The sequence below is a fragment of the Vombatus ursinus genome, unplaced genomic scaffold (genome assembly GCF_900497805.2).
Source record: "Vombatus ursinus unplaced genomic scaffold, bare-nosed wombat genome assembly UNPS02014768.1, whole genome shotgun sequence".
In the NCBI taxonomy this organism is placed as follows: Eukaryota; Metazoa; Chordata; class Mammalia; order Diprotodontia; family Vombatidae; genus Vombatus; species Vombatus ursinus.
The window spans coordinates 11,291,030-11,309,274 of NW_020954546.1; the positions used below are offsets into that span (position 1 = coordinate 11,291,030).

General features: G+C 48.6%; 1 protein-coding gene across 2 annotated transcripts in view; it reads left to right on the forward strand.

The window, feature by feature from the left end:
- The window catches only part of SH2B2 (SH2B adaptor protein 2), a 36,415-nt gene extending 26,144 nt beyond the window's left edge, over positions 1 to 10,271 (forward strand). For both annotated transcript variants that reach the window (XM_027862115.1, XM_027862117.1), the window contains exons 7-8: positions 6,105 to 6,276; positions 9,497 to 10,271. In XM_027862115.1, coding sequence (XP_027717916.1) covers positions 6,105 to 6,276; positions 9,497 to 9,831 — 507 coding nt within the window. In that variant the 3' untranslated portion in view covers positions 9,832 to 10,271. The remainder of the gene's footprint in view (positions 1 to 6,104; positions 6,277 to 9,496) is intronic.
- Positions 10,272 to 18,245: the final 7,974 nt, after the last annotated feature.

An 18,245-nucleotide genomic window follows, 5' to 3' on the forward strand; every position in this document is an offset into this window, starting at 1 on the left:
GCAAGTGTGTATGGACTGTGGGTTGCAGATTACAGGTCGGGGATGATTAGGGAGATGGATGTAGTGAGGGAAAGAGCATCCGCCCTGGAATACAGAGGGGCCTGGGTGGCCCCTGGGGAGCTCGAATTCTCCTCCGGACTGTGAGAAGACTGACAGGATTGACCAGCAACATGGAGCTGGGACCTCCCCTTCCTGTGCTTCAAATCAAGCTCCCTGCATGTTCAGAGGCAGCCAGGTGGTACAGTGGGTAGAGCACAGGGCTTGGAGTCAGGAAAACCAGAGTTCAAATCCTGCCTCTTATATGATCCACCCCTCTCAGCCTCATTTTCCTCATCTGTAAAATGTGGGGCTTAGACTCAGTGACCTCTAAGGTCTCTGCTAGCTCAAAACCTATGGAGTGCTTGTGCCTCAGTTTCCTTAATCTGTAAAACATAAGGTTTGGATTCATTGACTTCTAAGGTCCCTTCCAGCTTTAATCTATATCCCTCTGATCCTGGCTTGACTGATTTGATCTACCTGGTACTAGAGATGCTTTCCGCTCGTCCTCCAGAGGGGAAAACAAAGGCCCAGAGGGAGGGGAGGAGAACTCTAAGCGCATCCCTGGCGTCACCACTATCAGGCCTCACGTCTCCTCTGATTCCTGCTGGCTTTGCTTTGGCCCTCTTTAGGAGCTCTTGGGTCCTAGGCTCCAGCCCTGACTCAATTGACTGGGCACGTGGAGGCAGGATGACTGAGGCCATCAGATGCAAGTCACCTCTTGTCTGACCATAGAAAGATGTATCCATGGTGAATTCTCTAGGGAAGTCTAGTCCTACCTGCCACCCAGCCAATAATGTGCTCATAGAATGCAGATTTTTGCCAATATTGGCCCAAGAGAGAGAGAAATCTTGTGCCCCTCTTACCCCCCCCAAAAAAACTATAGGCAAATATAATGAGTGTACATAAGCAGAGAGGGCCACTAGGTGGCGCTGTAGTGGGTAGAGTTCAGAGCCTGAAGACAGGAAGACTCATCTTCATAAGTTCAAATCCAGACTCAGACACTTACTAGCTGTGTGACCCTGGGCAAGTCACTTAACTCTGTTTGCCTCAGTTTCCTCATCTGTAAAATGAGATGGAGAAGGAAATGGTGAATCACTCCGTTATCTTTGCCAAGAAAACCCCAAATGGAGTCCTGGAGAGTCAGATACAGCTGAATAACAGTATAATCAGGGAACCTTTTTCTCCCTCCCTTTAAAAACTGTTCCATGAATAAAATCCACTGGGAGGCAAGAAAGAACGTATCACTCAAGTTCAAACACACATTCTCCTTCCCTTGATCTTGTTCTCCTGCCTCCCACTCCCAAATCTTTCACCAACAATCAGGTGACAGGCACTATGCTATGCACTTTACAAATGTTATCTCATTTCATGTTATTAACCCATTTATAGTTGAGGAAATTGAGGCAGACAAAGGTTAATTGACTTGCCCAGGGTCATGCAGTCAGGGCTTGAGCCTGAGTCATCTTGACCTCTGTCTACAGCCTTCCCTCCTCCACAACATCTGGCAACAAATAAGCTAGAATTCTAAACCATGTTGCCCTTGACTGCCACAGCGCTCAGATTAGCAGGAATGTCCAACGTTGGCTAAAGCAGTTTCTGGGATCTCTTAACCTCACCGTTATGGTGACTGTTTTATGTGAGCTGAACTTCTATAAAAAGGAAGTATCAGCGTCAATGTCTTTATCCGGTTCCTATTTTTCAGAATCATCAGTTAGTTTGAGCAGGTCTGTTTGGGGCTGTTGTCAACGGGTGCTTGCGTGCACAGCTGCCTTCTCATTTTTATCCCATCTTCTAATTTGGAATTGAGTTGGACTTTTGATCTGATTGCACAAACATCTAGCTCTCCAATGACTCCCGTGCCTATAAACAGCCTTCTTGTTAAGAGGCAGTCAACTTCATTTTGGAAGATTGTTGTTTGGATTTCGCCATGGCCATCAATTTCCCACTCTCCTTGAAGAAAGTATTAATGAGACTTTCTTTGAGAGGCTGTATGGTGTAATGAAAGGACCCTTCGTTTGGAATGTGAAGACTTAGGTTCACCTCTTGGCTCTGCCAATTCCAACCTATGTGACTTCTCTGGGACTCAGTTTCCTTATCTCTAAAATGGGGCCTGTAAGATCCCTTTTGGCTCTAAATCTTTTGTTGTTGGTTCATTTTTCAGTCATGTCAGACTCTTCATGACCCCTTTTTTGGGGGGGAGGGTAGTTCTCGGCAAAGATTCTGGAGTGGTTTTGCCATTTCCTTCTTCAGCTCATTTTACAGAGGAGGAAACTGAGGGAAACAGGGTGAAGTAACTTGCTCAGGGTCACACAGCTCGTAAGTATCTGAGGCCATATTTGAACTCAGGTCTTCCTGAGGCCCGGCACTCTATCTACTGCACCACCGAGATCATCATCTGCATCACCACCACTGATCCCACAGTATACAGCTATGAGACTTTGAGTATCAATAAGCCTTTGGCCTCTTTCATTTTCTTAATTCTGAACAATATTTTCCAGCATTTTTTGGCCATTCTCCCCCATGCTCACCTTTGCATTTATGCCACCTGGTATCCAAATATATTTTAACTTGGTTTAAAAAATCTTGAATTCTTCCTAGAAGCCCTCTATTTTCAACATCTTCAATGTATGTTAGCTTATAGGCTTCAAATGTCTTCCCAGCAATCACAGATTTAGAGCTGGAGCAATCTTAGCAGCTGGCCGGTCTAATTCTCACCTTTTCCAGATTGAGAACTGAGGCCCAGTGTGGCATAATGACTTGGCCAAAGTTCACACAGGTACTAAGGGGTAGAGCCAGCATTTCAACTAATACCCTCTGGTAGGGAGGTGGTGTAGAAGGGGAGTCAGGAAGACCTGAGTTCAAATCCTCCCTCAGATGCTGACGGCTAGGTGACCCTGGGCGAGTCACTTAACTTCTCTCCACCTCAGTTTCTTCTTCTGTAAAATGGAAAGAATAGCACCTTCCTCCCAGGGCAGGTTGGGAGGATCAAATGAGGAAATGTATATAAAGAGCTTTGGAACCTTTGAAATGCTGTGTAAATGCTAGCTTAGCATCATCAGTGTTGTTGTTACTGGTGGTGGTGGTGGTGGTGGTGGTACTGCTGCTGTTGCTATTGGTAGTGTTGCTGCTGTTGTTACTATTATCTGATTCCAAATCTCTGAGCCCCTTCCCCGCACCACACCGTGCATCCCATGACCCCGTGTGGCTCACTGGAAAGTTAACTTGAACAGTTCCTTTTCCCACCCCCTTTTGGAGAACCTGAGCTTATCCTTTCAATAAGCAGAAATTTGATAGTTTGTTTTCCTTTCTAGTGAGAATGATAGCATAGATGTGCCTCAGTTTCTCCCGGAGGGTATTGACTTGATTGTTGTGAAGATGAAATGAGATACTATATCATAAAGCACTATGTACCTGGCACATAGTAAGTGCTATATAAATTCAAGCTGCTGCTGCCGTTGGCCAAGGGTTTCACATTTAGCATCCCCAGTTACTAAATTAATATTTGTAGATGGTCAACAAAACCTTTGATCCTTCCCACCCAGCGTCCCATTTCTGCCATCATCGCTGCAGGAGCAGAAAGGAAGTGTGCAGGGTGTGTGTGACGGGGAAAAGAGAGTGACTTTGGAGTCCAAGGTCCTGAGCTCAAATTTTGGCTCAGCCTTTATCTAGGGGATGCTGGGTAAGTCACTTCCCCTCCCAGGCTTCTACCTTAGAACACCATCCCTGCCCACTCCAAATGTCTGGAGATAGCTGCAGCCCCCACGCTCAAAGAAAAACAAACTACCCCATTTCTGCCTGGGAATTCATTAATCACCTGGTTATCAGAGAAGTTTCTTCATCTGTAAACGGAGGCCTGTCCTGGTGCTAAGCCCAAGAGCTCCAATCTGTATTTTTACAAAATGTTTCCTGGGTCAAGTGGCCAAATAATCAGTTAGGTGGTGGGTGACTTGCTGATGACAAGCCCCTCCGTCCTCCTCCTCGCTGGTCCCTGGCCAGTAGATGAAGTGCACTGCCCTTCCTATCTTAGGCCCGCTTCAGAAACGATTCAAGGGTTCTTTGGGTTCGTATTAGCAGCACTAGCGCTCCCCTCCATTATTGGGGCTAATTGAGCATTCATAGAATCATTGATCTGGAGCAGGCAGGCCCCTTGAGAAGCCATCTTGTCCTAGTTGGCCGTAATAAGGACACCGGCATTTCTATGGGTAACCACAGATGGCAGCCTGGGAGCCTGCCATCTCAGTGGGAAGGAGCGGGGGAGGCTGTGTCCACTGGCCTTCCTGCTGCCTGCAATCTGGCCCTCTGCCCTTCAGATGCTCCCGTCTTCTCCTTGGAAAGGGGTCCTGTTCCACATGGCTGGGGCACCCTCTGTGGGCATCTCCTCCCTTTACTGTGCAGCTGCACCAGTCTCTTGGCAGCTTCTGAGATGTTTGCATATCTTAAAGATCATCTCAGAGTTAATGCCTTTCCCCTCAGGGGCTTTTCTCTTGGAATCCAACTCACCCTTGCCAGCCAACTTAAAAGCCAACTTCTCTGATAACCAGGTGATTAATGAATTCCCAGGCGGAAATGGGGTAATTTGTTTTTCTCTGTGCATGGGGGCTGCAGCCATCTCCAGACATTTGGAGTGGGCAAGGACGGTGTTCTGAGGAAGAGCTAAGGGCTTGGGTGAAAGGGGAGAGGGGTCCTTAAACAGCTGTAGGAGGATTGGCCCCAGTGGGAACCCCAAAGAGAGCTCAGAGAGAGGCTTTGGGCTTAGGGACACGAGCCAGGCCGGTGGTATTCAGGGTCCCATTATCCAAGCTGGGATTGACCCAAGGTCCAGCTGACCTTCCTTCAGCCTCCACCCAGAGGAGATGAGAGGAAGGTAAAGCTGCATAAATGAGAAAACCCCATTCACCCCGAGCAGCCCCTGGGGATGGCTTGGCTTGCCCAGCTGGAGAGCTCATGCAGTCAGACTACAAGGCCTCCCCCTTGCTTGTCAAACATTCCAGCCACGCTGACCTTTCCGCAGGACAGAAGCCAGCCCAGGCGTGGGCTGCTGCGCACTCTCCCTCCTCATCCGTCCACAGCTGCCTATTTCCCTTTCCCTCTTTCACCTTCGCTCCAGACTAAGTTGCTGAAGACTCACTTTCCCCAGAAAACTTTCTTTGACCTCGTGACTATCATTGGACCAAAGGGTCCCAGATGAGCAGCCAAGGGAAATCCCAGCAGGTACCTTGTCCAACTTCCCCATTTGACAGGCAGGGAAACTGAGGCCCTGAGTGGGGTCAGCCTCCCTCAAGGTCCCGCAGTCATTGAGCCCTGGCTCCACGCCCACTATCCTCTCTCACATGGCCTTGGGAACCAGCACACATCTTCTTCACCAAATGTCCTTACGTCATTTATGCTCACACGCTTTTATTTTATTTCTAGTCTTCAAGGAGACTGTGATTGCCCCGTCAGACTGGGGAGGTGCAACGGCTTCTCTTCCAACTCAGTGCCGGGCAGGTAGTTTGATGTCAGATAGACTGACTGGAGGCAGAGATGAGGTCAGAGACCTTGGTCCTCAATTGAGACCCATGCTCTTCTGACTTGCTTTAGGGTTATAGTATTGAGAGCTGAAGGGACTCAGAGGCCATCTGGTCTAATCCCACCTCTGCCCATTTTACAGATCAAGCAACCAAAACCCATGGAGGTTAAATTACTTGCCCAGGGTCACACAGGTAGGCAGCCTGAGGCAGGATTTGAACCCAGAACCTCTTGACTCCAGAGCCAGGGCTCTTGTCATTAGGTCACACTGCCTCTTTCCTTCTTTCCTTCCTTCCTTCCTTCTTTCCTTCTTTTCTCCTTCCTTCATCCCTCCCTTCCTCCTTCCTTCCTTTCTTCCTTCCTTCCTCTTTTTCTTCCTTCCTTTCTTCCTTCCTTCTTCCTCCCTCTCTCCTTTCCTCCTCCCTCTCTCCCTTCCTTCCTCTCCTCTCCTTTTCCCTAGCTCTCCTTCTTTTCTTCCTTCCTTCCTTCTTCATTTCCTCCCTCCCTCCTTTCCTTCCTGCCACTGCCTTCTTACTGACCCTGGTCTTCTCCCACAGCACCTGCGCCTGTCCCTGAATGAGAACGGTCAATGCCACGTCCAGCATCTCTGGTTCCAGTCCATCTTTGACATGCTGAGGCACTTCCACACCCACCCTATCCCCCTGGAGTCTGGGGGAGCTGCCGACATCACCCTTCGCAGCTATGTGCTAGCCCAGGCCCCCTTGCCCGGTAAGAGGAACCTCCCTCCGTCGCCCCCCCCATTTTGGGTGGTCCAGAGCCTCTCTCCCTGTGGCCTGGGCTGTGGTGAGGGCCTGGCCTCTCTCCTGAGGCAGCAGGCAGACAGTGCCCTATCAGGATGGGCGGTTGGGTCTGACTCAATTGTTTTCCTCCCTCCCTGGGTGAGGCTGGGGGGCAGGCACCAGGGAGCACATGCGCGTATGGGATGGGCCGGGGTTGGCATTGCCTGTGGGAACCCCATATGTTCTTTCTGGGCAGTTGCAAGCATCCGACACTTAATGTCCAAAGCCCTTTCCCAATCCATGATCTTGGCGGGAGCTTAGATTCGCTCCCTCCCCTCCCTCGCCCAGCCCCCAGCAAAGTAAAAAGGTAAACCTAAGTTTGAAAGGACAACATATTCAGCTCGTGCATGGAGGTTTATAAAGTGAATCTGCCAGGCTCACAAGGGTGTCAGTCAGACTGAAAAGGAAGAGAGGTCCAGGCCTCCCAGAAAGCCTCCCAGGGAGGCAACGGGCTGTGTGGGGAGGGGAGAAATCCTGCCTCAGATGCTTACAGGCTGTGTGACCTTGGGTAAGTGCCTTCCTCATCTGGTGACACTTTTACCCCCTCCATCCCAGGGTTCTGAAATGTAGCATTTATAGAGTGCCTGCTGTGTGCCCGACACTGCTAAGTTTTTACAAATATTATTTCATTTGATCCTCACAACAACTCTGGAAGGGAGGCGCTGTTATTATTCCCATTTTACAAAAGAGGAAACTGAGGCACACAGAGGTCAAGTGACTTGTTCAGGGTCACAGATCTAGTGGCTGTCTGAAGTTGGATTTGAACTCAGGTCTTCCTGATTCCGGGCCCAGTGCTCTCCACACTGTGCCACCTAGCTGCCTCTGGTGGCCCTCCATCTGCGTGGGTGGCTCCCGTATCATCTAAGCCACGTGAGCAGTCTGGCAGCATAGATGGGTGCTGGGGAGCAGAGCTGGGGTGGGGGGAGGGGGAGCAGAGGGTAAGGACACTTGGAGGTGGGAGGCCTTCCTGCCACCTCACTGAGTTCTGGGATAGCCTGAGGCCAGGGGAGGAAGCACTCCATCCTATCCAACTCCCAGCTATCCTGGAAATCTGATTCTTTTTCCATAACATAGCACTTCAGATGTGTGTGGATGGCTCTCCCATCTCTCCTGAGCTGTCTCAACCTCCTAAGCTGTGTCAACCAAACCTTCAAGGGCACAAACTCAGGGCCCTTCACTGTCTTGATCTCTCCTCTCTAGGTGCTAAAAGCTAATCAATACACAGTCTTAGTGCAGTTTTAAGCTTTAAAACTTTGGGGACATCCCACACTTCCTAAAATGTAGGGCCCAGAACTGAACACTGTCTATTACAGATGTTGCCTGGCCAGGGCAGAGGCTAGAGGCATTCTCATCTCCCTTAATCTGGATCCTATGCCCCTTGAGGCAGCCTTAAGGGCCCTGATTCCTACTGAGTTTAGAGTCCACTAAGACCCCCAGATCTTTTTCAGACAATTCATTATCTAGTCGTGGCTCCTCCATCTTGGGTTTGTGAAGTTAGTTTTGTTTCTGTATTGAATTTTACATTATTAGAGGCAACTTGTCCTAGTGGATAGAGGGCAGGTCTCAGAGCCAGATGTCCTGCCTCTGCCACGTGCCTGGACACATCACTCCGCATCTCAGCCCTCTAAGCAAATCTCTGACACTCTAAGTTTCTGAGAAGGTGCCAGCCTGCGTTAGGGGAAGTCGTTTCCTTGCCCGGGAGCTCCCTTTGCAGTCGAGTCAGAGACCCAACCTCTCCCCTGGCTAATGGATTCCCCCTCCCTGGAAGTTTTCAAGCCACGGCCAGACAACCATTTGGGAGAAAGAGTTAGGAGGGGAATTCTCCTTCAGACACAGGTTGGCGCCAATGGCCTCAGAGGTGCCGTCAGCCTGGGCTGTCTCACGCCCTCACTTTCCCCACCATCCAACAACTGCCCTCCCTAGCTTCTAGCAGGCTTCAGTCTATGGTCTGGGACAAACAGGTTCCTTTGGGAGAAACCCATAGAGGGAAATGGGGTTATTGACTTGGGAGAAGCACACCTTGGCCATAGCCAGGCCTGAGAGAGCTGCTTACGGGAGAGGCCGGGCTGCCTTGGCATCAAGGACTGTCCAGCCTCCCCCCCTTCCATCCCGGGGGTCCCACGTGTCTCAGGCAGAAGCAGGTGGGGAACCCCAGACAGCATCTTGTAATAGCAAGCTTCTGGTGGCCAGTGCAGAACTTCCCCATTAATAAGCTGTGTGGCCTTGGGTGAGCCATCGAACTCTGGAAAATGGGAAGAATCATTTTACTGCTACCTCACAGCTCGTTGGGTCGAAGGCACTTTGTTCACCGTAAATCAGTGCATGGTCCACGTTATTATTATTATGAATGTTTCTCCTAATAATCCACCTTTAAGCCAGGAGCGTGACCATGAGCATCAATAAATGTCACTCCAATGTCTCCACTTGAGTTGGGGATTTAAAGGCAAGCTCCCTGCCCTTGCTGGGGCTCAGCTGAAGAGACAAACCCAAACCCCAAAAAATACAACTAACAATATCAGATCCTAGATTTAGAGATATAAGGCAATGTCTCATTTTACAGATGAGAAGACTGAGGCATAGAGGGGTTAGGTCACTTGGTCACACAGGTAGGAAGCTTCTGAGGCAGGATTTGAACTCCAAATCCAGTACCCTGGCCAAGGAGTGGTATTGATCCCTGGCTCCCTTCCAGGCACATCTCAAGGGCTACCTCCTTTCCCAGTTCTCCCATTTGTTAGTGCCTGGTGCCTGACATGTAGAATATAAGCTTCATGCGGGCAAGGAGAGTTTTGTTTTTGTATTTGTTTTTCCAATGCCTGTTAAACAATAGGTGCTTAATAGATGTTTATTGATGGGTTGCTAGAGGAGTTCACGTGACTGGGGCAGTTGAAGAAGGTGTCATGAAAGAAGTGGGCCTTAAAGGAAGGACAAGCCTAGATGAGTGGAGGAAACATTTCAGGCAAAGGAGGCTGCTTGAGAAAATGAATGGGGGTGGGAATGTGGCTGGTCCACCCAGCAAACAAAGGGCGGACCAGTGTGCCCAGAGCAGTGGTCAAAGTTCAAGGTGGAGGGATGGGGAATGAGGTCTGGGGCAATGGCTCCGGCTTGTCTCGTCCTGTGCCCATTGACGTGCTCTGTGTTTGTTTTGGCAGACCCTGGCCCAGCTCCCGGCACGGTCCCCCCACCTCCCAGCTGCTGGAGCGAGCCCCCCACCCAGCATTACTTCTCCAGCTTCGGCCCTGGGCCCTTCCAGCCAGCTTCTCCCTCCGAGGGCGGGGGTGCCTCTTCCTCCTCGGCCTCCTCCTCCTCAGGCACTGTCCCGCACCCACAGTACCATCGCACCGAGGGCACGCTGAGCGCCCGAAGCCGCAGCAACAGTGCAGAGCGCCTCCTGGAGCCTCCCGGCCCTGGGACGGAGGACTACCATGACAGTGAGGGTGCCCGCAACAGGGCCCGGGCAGTAGAGAACCAGTACTCTTTCTACTAGGCCCAGAGAGCTCAGCCTCCCATAACCCGGGAGCAGAGTCCCTGTGGCTTCTGGGCGAGGACACCCCCTTCTCTGATGGGTGGAGGGATTGTTTGACCCTTTGTGGTTCTGGAGAAATCCCTCTGAGTCTGGCTGGAATTCAGGGCTGGCCACAGTCTCTCCTCTTTCTTTCCCTTCCCTCTCCCGTGTTTCTCTCTGCCTTGGTCACACCTCCTTTGGTTACTGCTCTGGAAACGTGCCCACTAACCCATTCTGGGGGGAGGGGGTATGGGCCACTGCCCCGTGGCCAGGATCTGATTTCCCTTTCCCAGCCCTCCTCCCTCTCCCTTCCCTCCTCCCCCATGGAGCGGCCCATGGGTCGTGAGATTGAGTGCTCTATCAGAAGCTCTTCAGTGAAGATATGGATGTGATTAAAGAGCCTGTTTTAGGGACTGCAGCAACCCCTGGGCTCCGGACCTCCTTCTTTGCTCGCCCCATCTTTTCTTCCATTCTTCTTCCCCCTCACTCTGTGTCTCCTCCAGATTCCTGCAGTCTGAGCACAGAGAGGAGCTGTGGAGGCCAGTAGACCACGTCGGGCACTTTCAGGCACCTCGGCCACTGGCTAGCTCCATGCTCCTGGTCTCTGGGTCTCAGATTCCTGATCTGTAAAATGAAGAGGACAGAGCAGGTGCTGGGCGTTTGCCAGCATCACGCTTGGAACTAGACGTTCGCAGTGCAGTGTAGGAGAAGGGCCCTGCCTGCTGGGAGCCTGGAGTTTGGTTGAGGAAACAAAAGAAAAGCCCATGAAATATAAGTGGTAACAGACAGCCATCGACGTGGAGCTGAAAGGGGCCTTGGAGGCCCTCGAGCCCCGTCTCCTTTTTTCACCTGAGGAATCTGAGGCACAGAGAACTTAAGTGATTTGCCCAGAGTTAGACAATTAATAAGCCTCAGAGGAAGGATTCAAACCTGGGTTTTTCTGATTCCCAAGTCTAGCCTTAAACCAAGGATTGTTGAGATTTGGAGTCAAAAGACCTGGGTCCAAATCCTTGGTCCGTCGTTTAGTAGCTATGTGACTTTGGGCAAGCCATTTAATCATCTTCATGGCCGTCCATGCCTATAAATGAGAGGCTGAGATGGAATGGTCTCTGCTGTCCCGTCTGGCTCCACTTCTTAGATCTTCTGATCTCACCTGTTTGCCTCATGGGGATACTTTCTAATGTAGCCCTTTAATGGGGGAGTTTGGGTTCCTTCAGCTCCTAAATCCAGTGGAAATGGACCAGCCCTATAGCTCCCTTTCCCGAACACATACAGAAAGCCAAGGTTAAACTACCTGGTTGAGTGCTAATAGTCAGTTATTCGGTCAACAAATATGGACTGAATGGTCCTTCCTATCCAGCCCCATGCAAAGGGCTCTGGGAGATTCAGAGGAAATAGAAGGTGCCCAAAGACTTGGGCTCTCACCCTGGATCCACATCAGATGTGACCCTGAGAAAGTTGCCTTGATCTGTCTGGGGCTCGGCTTCCTTAGCTATAACGTGGTGGAGCCTGGGAATGGACTGCGTGACCTCCTGGGCTCCTGTGGACCTATTCTTGAGCAGATAATTAACTGAATATGAATGCAGTATTATAATACCTCGTCTGGACTAGATGGGGAGAGAGGCAGCCAGGGTGATCGAAAGAGGGTGAAGAAGGTGAAGTCCCAAGTGGGCCAGCTCTGAGCACGGTCGAGGAGACAGGACAGATTCATCTATGAGATAGATCACTTAATCCATGGGCATTTATCAGGCACGTAACTGTGTTAGGCATACGAAGACAAACTAGGCCCTGATCTCAAGGAGCTTACTTTCTAAGGGCAATGGGGGAGAGAGAGACGATATGAACGTGTATTAGTATATACAGAATGTGTATGAAATTAAAACAGGATAATGGAGGAGGGAGCTGGGAGGGGGGTCAAGAAAGGCTTCATGTAAAAGATGGCAGCTGAGCTAACTCCTGAAGGAAACCAGGGACCCACCGCACCATCTTGGAGGCTCCTCTTTGTCTACGTAGCACAGTGTTAACTTCACCTTTGTGTGTGTTCTGGACCCCTTTGGTGGTCTGGTGAAGCCCAGGGACCCTTTCTCACAATGACTATCTGTAGCCTACATTCATAACTGAAGGAAATGCTGCATTTAGCAAAAGTCATGATTGAATTTTTTTCCCACCCAAGTTCAAGGACCACCTGAAATTTCTCCACAGACCCCAAGTTAGGAGCCCCTGAGCCAGCAGGCAGGGAACAGGAGTGCAGTGGTCTCAGGGGGGTGGATCTCCCAGCTGCTTCCCTACCTGTCTTCCCCCTCCCCCTTTTCAACCTAGGCTGCTGAGCCTCCAATCTCAGAGCCTCCTGACCAAGGTCAGGAAGCTGTCCTTATTCCCTTCTCTCAGACTCGGTGGAGGCCGTGGCCTGCTTTGGAAGAGTGATCATAGAGATAAAAAAAAGGAAGAATCAGAAGGCAGAAGGATGGTTTTTGGTTTGGATTTGTTTCGTGTGCTAAAGTTTGGGGGAAGCGTGGCATTCCCCTCCAAAGTTAAATGACCTCCAGGCCAGACTGGCAGAAGTTACTAAGAGCGACTCCAGTGGAAGATGGGAAAAATAGAGTAGAAACCAGCTGTGGCCCCTCTTAGCCTCTGGGCATCTTAATTCGGGTAATGGGATTAACACCAAGTGTAAGTAGGTAAAAATCAGAAAACAGAGATCCCCATGTGTCCTCATCCCTGGAAGAAGCTGAGCCACAGAAAGGTTAAGTGACTTGCCCAGTGATAGGTAGCCACAAGTGGCAGAGCTGGGATTTGAACTCGGGTCCTCTGATTCACTTGGGGCTCCTTCCACTGCACCGGGCTCCCATATACCTCCCAGGATATCCGACCAAAATCCGCCTGTTGCCCAGGGCCAGTCATCTTGTGGGGCTGGACGCCTGATCTGAGGCAAGCGACTCTGTGTGTGTTCCCAGCTCTCTCCCTCATCTCTGTTGGTGTCCGGAGGAATCCAGGGCAGGCTTTCTGCAGAGAAGTCTCCCAAGAGCCTCCGCCTGAGAAGACGGGTCTGGGAACAAGGAGGGGCTGAACCATGCTTGCCTCCAGATGAAGAGAGAAGGGTGGGGTGGGGAGGGGCTTGATTGGAGCCAGCTGCTTCCCTCAAGCAGCCACCAACGTCCCTAGGGAGGCCAGCTCCTGGAAATAGTCCTTTAGAATGAGCCCCTCCACAAAGTCTGGAGAGAATGGGGCTTTGGAAAAGGTCGTCGTGCCCCACGTGCCATTAACCCCCAGGGCTGGCCCACCTTTGGGCCCTTAAGCTGTTCTGAGCCCATTTTGGCCTTTCAGACCACAAAGTCATTAATGCTAGCTGACACATGAAAGCAAGTCAGAGAGGTCATAGGGGCTTTAGCATCCCCACCAAGTGACCTGCTCAAAGACGTAAGAGTGAGATTAAGAGGTGGGTTTGAAGCACATCTCAGATTCCAAGTCAAGTGGGATTTCTCTTCCAGCTCTAAGTCATTTCCAGTGGATCTCTTGGACCAGCAAACTTTAGACCAGGAGAGAGGGGATTTTAATTTAGGTGAAGGGAAGGACATGATGCAGAATCTCTGCCTCATGTTCAAGCGACTGGGTTTTTAATGAAGCAAAGGATGTGACCCTTGCCTAGCATCCAGGGACCAAATGGAGAGTAGACGCTTGTCAGCATTCTTCCCAGGTTTGGCCATGTTGTTATGGACTGCACTGTGAGGCAGCAAACAGTCTGTCCTTATTTGATAATATGGCCTGGAGCTGGGAGTTCATTGGTTTGGGGTACTTCCAGGTGAGGAAACTCCCTCTACCAGTACACATTAGCTCCTGCTTTACAGCTTTTGGTAATAAATGTTACCTGGGACACTGAAAGTAACTTCCTCAAGGTGGCACAGCCAGTATCTGTCAGAGGCAGGATTTGAACTCAGGTTTTCCTAGCTGAGACCAGCTGTTTATCCACTTTGCCAAATCTGCCTCTGACAGACTGAGAAGCTTCACAGAAGAGATGGGCCTTGAACTGAACCTTGAAGGGAACTGAGGATTTTAAGAAGCTGGGAAGGAAGTGCATTGCAGGTGTGAGGTACAACCAGCGTGAGGTCATGGAGGTGAAAGACAGAATGTCGAATTCAGGGAACCTCCCAGAGGCCATTTGGGCTAGAACGAAGTGTGCACTGTGGAAGGCTTACCCATCACCCGAAGGAATTTGCACTTTATCCTTAGAAAGGAACTGACAAAGATTCCTGAGCATGAGAGATGTCTGGTCAGATCTGGGCTTGGAAGGATTATTTTGACAAGTGTGTGGAGCTAGGCAGAGACTGGAAGCAGGGAACAGTGCAAGACAAACCTGGAAGTCTGGCTTAGCTCACGAGTGTCTTGAAAAGCCGCTCAAGAAGTTTCCGATTTCTTTGGGAGGCTACAGGAAACGATTGAAGGCGGTTGAGCAGGAAGGGGTTGTGAACCGAGCTATAATTAGAGAAGATTAATTGGCAGTGGAATCTGGGATGGCTTGCAGGTAGGAGAAGACTGAAAGGAGGGAGACCAATTAGGAAGCTATTGCCATAGTCTTAGGTCAGAGGTAATGGGCGCTTGAACCAGAGAGGGAGGCGTAGGAGTGGAGAGGGGAGGATAATTGGATTATGCTTTATAGGTAGAATTAACAGTCCATGGACACTAATTGGCTGTCCTGGGAGAGGAAGAAAATGAAGATGACTCAGAATTTTTGAACCGGGGTGCCTGGAAGAATGGTGTAGGGTGATAAAAATAGTGAAGTCGGGAAGGGGAGGGGAAACCAGGGGATTTGGTTTTACAGGTGGTCCTGGTGGTACTTCCAGCCAGAAAATTCTATCTACTTGGCAGTGAAAGGAGAAATATGAAATGGTAGCTTGAGGGCAGAAGGGAAAAGAAAGTCTGTCTGGGGCTTTCAGGATTAGCTAAATGTTTATTGGGAGCCTGCTGTGTGCTAGACACTGTGCTGCTCAGCTCTGAGATTACGAATAAAACTGGAGACATCCCCTGCCCTCAGGGAGCTTACATTCTAACGTGAGAGACAGCACACATTAGAAGGGTGATGGCAGTAAGCAATCAACCTAAGTTTATGAAGTACCTACTACGGGCCAGGTGCTATACTGGAAAGTCAACAGTGAAATGTCCTCCCCTCGAGGGGCTTATGTTCTAGTAGTGAAGATAACCTGGGCACATGTAAGTCTATGCAAGGTCAATGCCCAGTATAAGGGCTAGGGACTAGACCTGAGATTCCAGTGCTCTGGGTACTCCCAAGTGAGGAACTCCCTCTACCAATCATGTCAGCATCTTCTCTGTGACTTAGAGTATTGGAGAGCTGTCTAGGGTGTACCAAGTGAGAGGTTCAATGACTTGCCCACTCACCTATAAAAATGATTTGTACATAGATGAAAAATGTGAAGTATTTTCAGGAGTGACTAACAATTGGGGAGGGCAGATTTGGAAAGGCTTCATGTAGGAGGTGACATCTGAGATAAGCCCTGGAGGAAGCTAGAGTTTCTAAGAGGTGTAGATAAGAAGGGAGTGAATGAATTCCAGGCATGGGGGAGATGGCCTGGATAAGTCAAGGAGACAGGAAACAGAATGTTGAGCATGGACACGATAACACATAAGCAGTCAAAGACTTGAAGGGGATTTGTATGTAAAGAGCCTGGAAAGGTGGGCACATACCAAATTTTGAAGATCTTCAAATGCCAAACAGAAGACTTTGTATTTGATCCTAGGGAGGTACAGGAGCTTCTTAGGGTTAGGAATGACCTGGTCAGACAGTGCTTTAGGAATTTACTTTTTTTTTTTTTTAAGATCATAAATTTAGAGCTGGGAGGAACCTTAGAGTCCAACCCTCCCATTTTATACATGAGAAAACTGAGGGTAAGAGATGCTAAGTGCTTGTTCAGAGTCACATAGCAAGTTTCTGAAAACAGAATTTGAACTCAAGTTTTCATGGCTCTTAGCTTAAGGCTCTATCCCCTATGCCACCTCTGGCAGCAGTGTAGAGAATGGATTGGAATAGGGAGAGACTTGAGGCAAGGACACCACTTGGGAGTCTTTGGCAGTAGTCCAGGTGAGAGGTGATAAGGGCTCGAAGTAGGTGTTGGCCGTGTGAGTGGAGGAAAGGGGACATGTGCAAGAGATATTGTACAGGTAGGATTAACAAGACTTATCACATGCTTGGATGGGGACTGAGGAGCTGGAAATTACTCTAAGGTCATGAACCGGGATAATTGGAAGGAGGATGGTGCCCTTGACAGAAATATGGAAGAAATATGGAAGAGGGATCTATTTAGGGATAAAGAAGACAGTGAGTTCTGTTTTGCACATGTTGAGTTTGACATGCCTTTGGGACTTCCAAATGGAAACATGTAATGGGTGGAGGGAGGAAGAGATGGAGTAAGGTCAAAGAAGAGACAGAAGAGATTAAGTCGAAAGGAGTAGTGGAAGGGTTAGTCTTGGGAAGCAGGGAGAACACCTCTTCCTCTGAAACAAGAAAGTAGGTAGACATTGAAAGAAATGTCAAGGTAAAATGGTGAATGGTTGAATAATTACAACAGATGGCCTCTTTGTCTTGTTAAAATCAGAACCTCAGTTATCTACTGAAAATGAGTGGAGAGTAGGGTTAAAGTGGAAAATGTGATTGGGAGGCCACCAGAGCAAAATCAAGAGATTTCCATGCATCAAGGACCCAGTTGCAACTATACAACATGAATTTGGGGTGAGCACCATCAGTGAAATTTCTTCTAGGCCTGACAGGCAGGAGCAGAATAACTTAATAGGCCATGGTGAGGGGTGAGAGATTAACAGGATGGAGGGAGGGAAAGGTCAAGAGAATGACGGATTCTAGGATCCTCATGATATAATTGTGAAATCATTGTGACAATGAAGTCTACCCTGGGTAGGGAGGTTAGCAAAGCCTCAAGTTGGCAGAGAGCCTGGAAACCTAGGGAGAGGTTGGGCAATCTAAATCAGTGATTCTCAGAACGTGGTCCAAGGAAACCTAGAGATTTCCAAGACCCTTTTAGGGGATCTGTAAGGTCAAAACTATTTTCATAATGATACTAATACATTTTAAATTCTAATATGGTAATTATTGATAGATATAGCCCACATAAGCAAAAGCTTTTTAGGAAGGGAGGGTTCTCAGTAATTAGGAAGTGTGAGAGGGAAAACTAAGCCAGATGTTGAATTCATTAAGGGAGGGGTAGCCCTGGGGTTTTCATTGACAATGGTAGAAGGGATGGGGAGAGGGTAGAATAATCTGGTTACCTGGATTTCAAAATTAATCAGTCATTCAATGAGCATTTCTTAATCACCCACCATGTGCCAGAAATCAAGAGATTTCCACGTATCAAGGAGGACCAGTTGCAACTATACAACATGAATTTGTGGTGAGCAAAATCAGTGAAAGTTCATCTAGGTTTGACAGGCAGGAGTAGGGTAAACAAGAAAGTGCCTACCTCAACAAGCTTACATTCTATCAATGTAAAAACGAGAGAGGTTGTCAATGAAAGGTAGCTGCATGGAGATCAGTCCTCCTAACTGACCAGGAGGAAGATGGGAGCAAAAGGGGCACACCTCTTCCTCTTCCTTCCCCAACCTTTTGGTGGATGGGAAAAAATATCCCTTAGAAAGGTAAGTGGTTTTATTAGGGCTCAGTCACTTCAGGTGAAGATAAGAAGTGGGAGCAGGTGATTGTTATATATTATCATATATTACATATAATATATAATGTTATATTACATATAATATATGCCATGCATTGTTATATATTATTACACATAATATATACTATATATAATATATAATATATGCTATATAGTATTATGTTATATTCTGTGTTCTATATACTTATATAGAATGTATGCTTATATTATATAATGTATAAGTATATACTTATATACTATATATTAATATATTATGTTATATAATGTATAAGTATATACTTATATACTATATATTAATATATTATGTTATATAAGGGAAGATTGCTTGTGAGAGAGCACACACAAAAAGGGTCACACAGTTTGGGGGAAGAGAAGAGGGTCTGGGGTTGCTTTATGTAGTCACTGTGGTGAAGAGAAACCTGAAGGGTTTCTTGGCAAGAGGGCAGAACTGAGTTCTCCGATAGCTTGTGGAGGCCTCACCAACCCCAAGGTTATTTTTGAAATTCTTCTGACATATCCCAGAGGACCCCTCCCATGTCTGGAATGCCTGGAGAAGAACAGACAGAATTAGGGGAGGTGTAATCTTGCTACCAGCTGTACTCGGTTTGCCTCCTCAGTCAATATTTATTAAGCACTTACTATGTGCCAAGTATTGTGCCATGCCCTGGGAATGCAAAACAAAACAAAAACCCAGCCCCTGCTCCACTG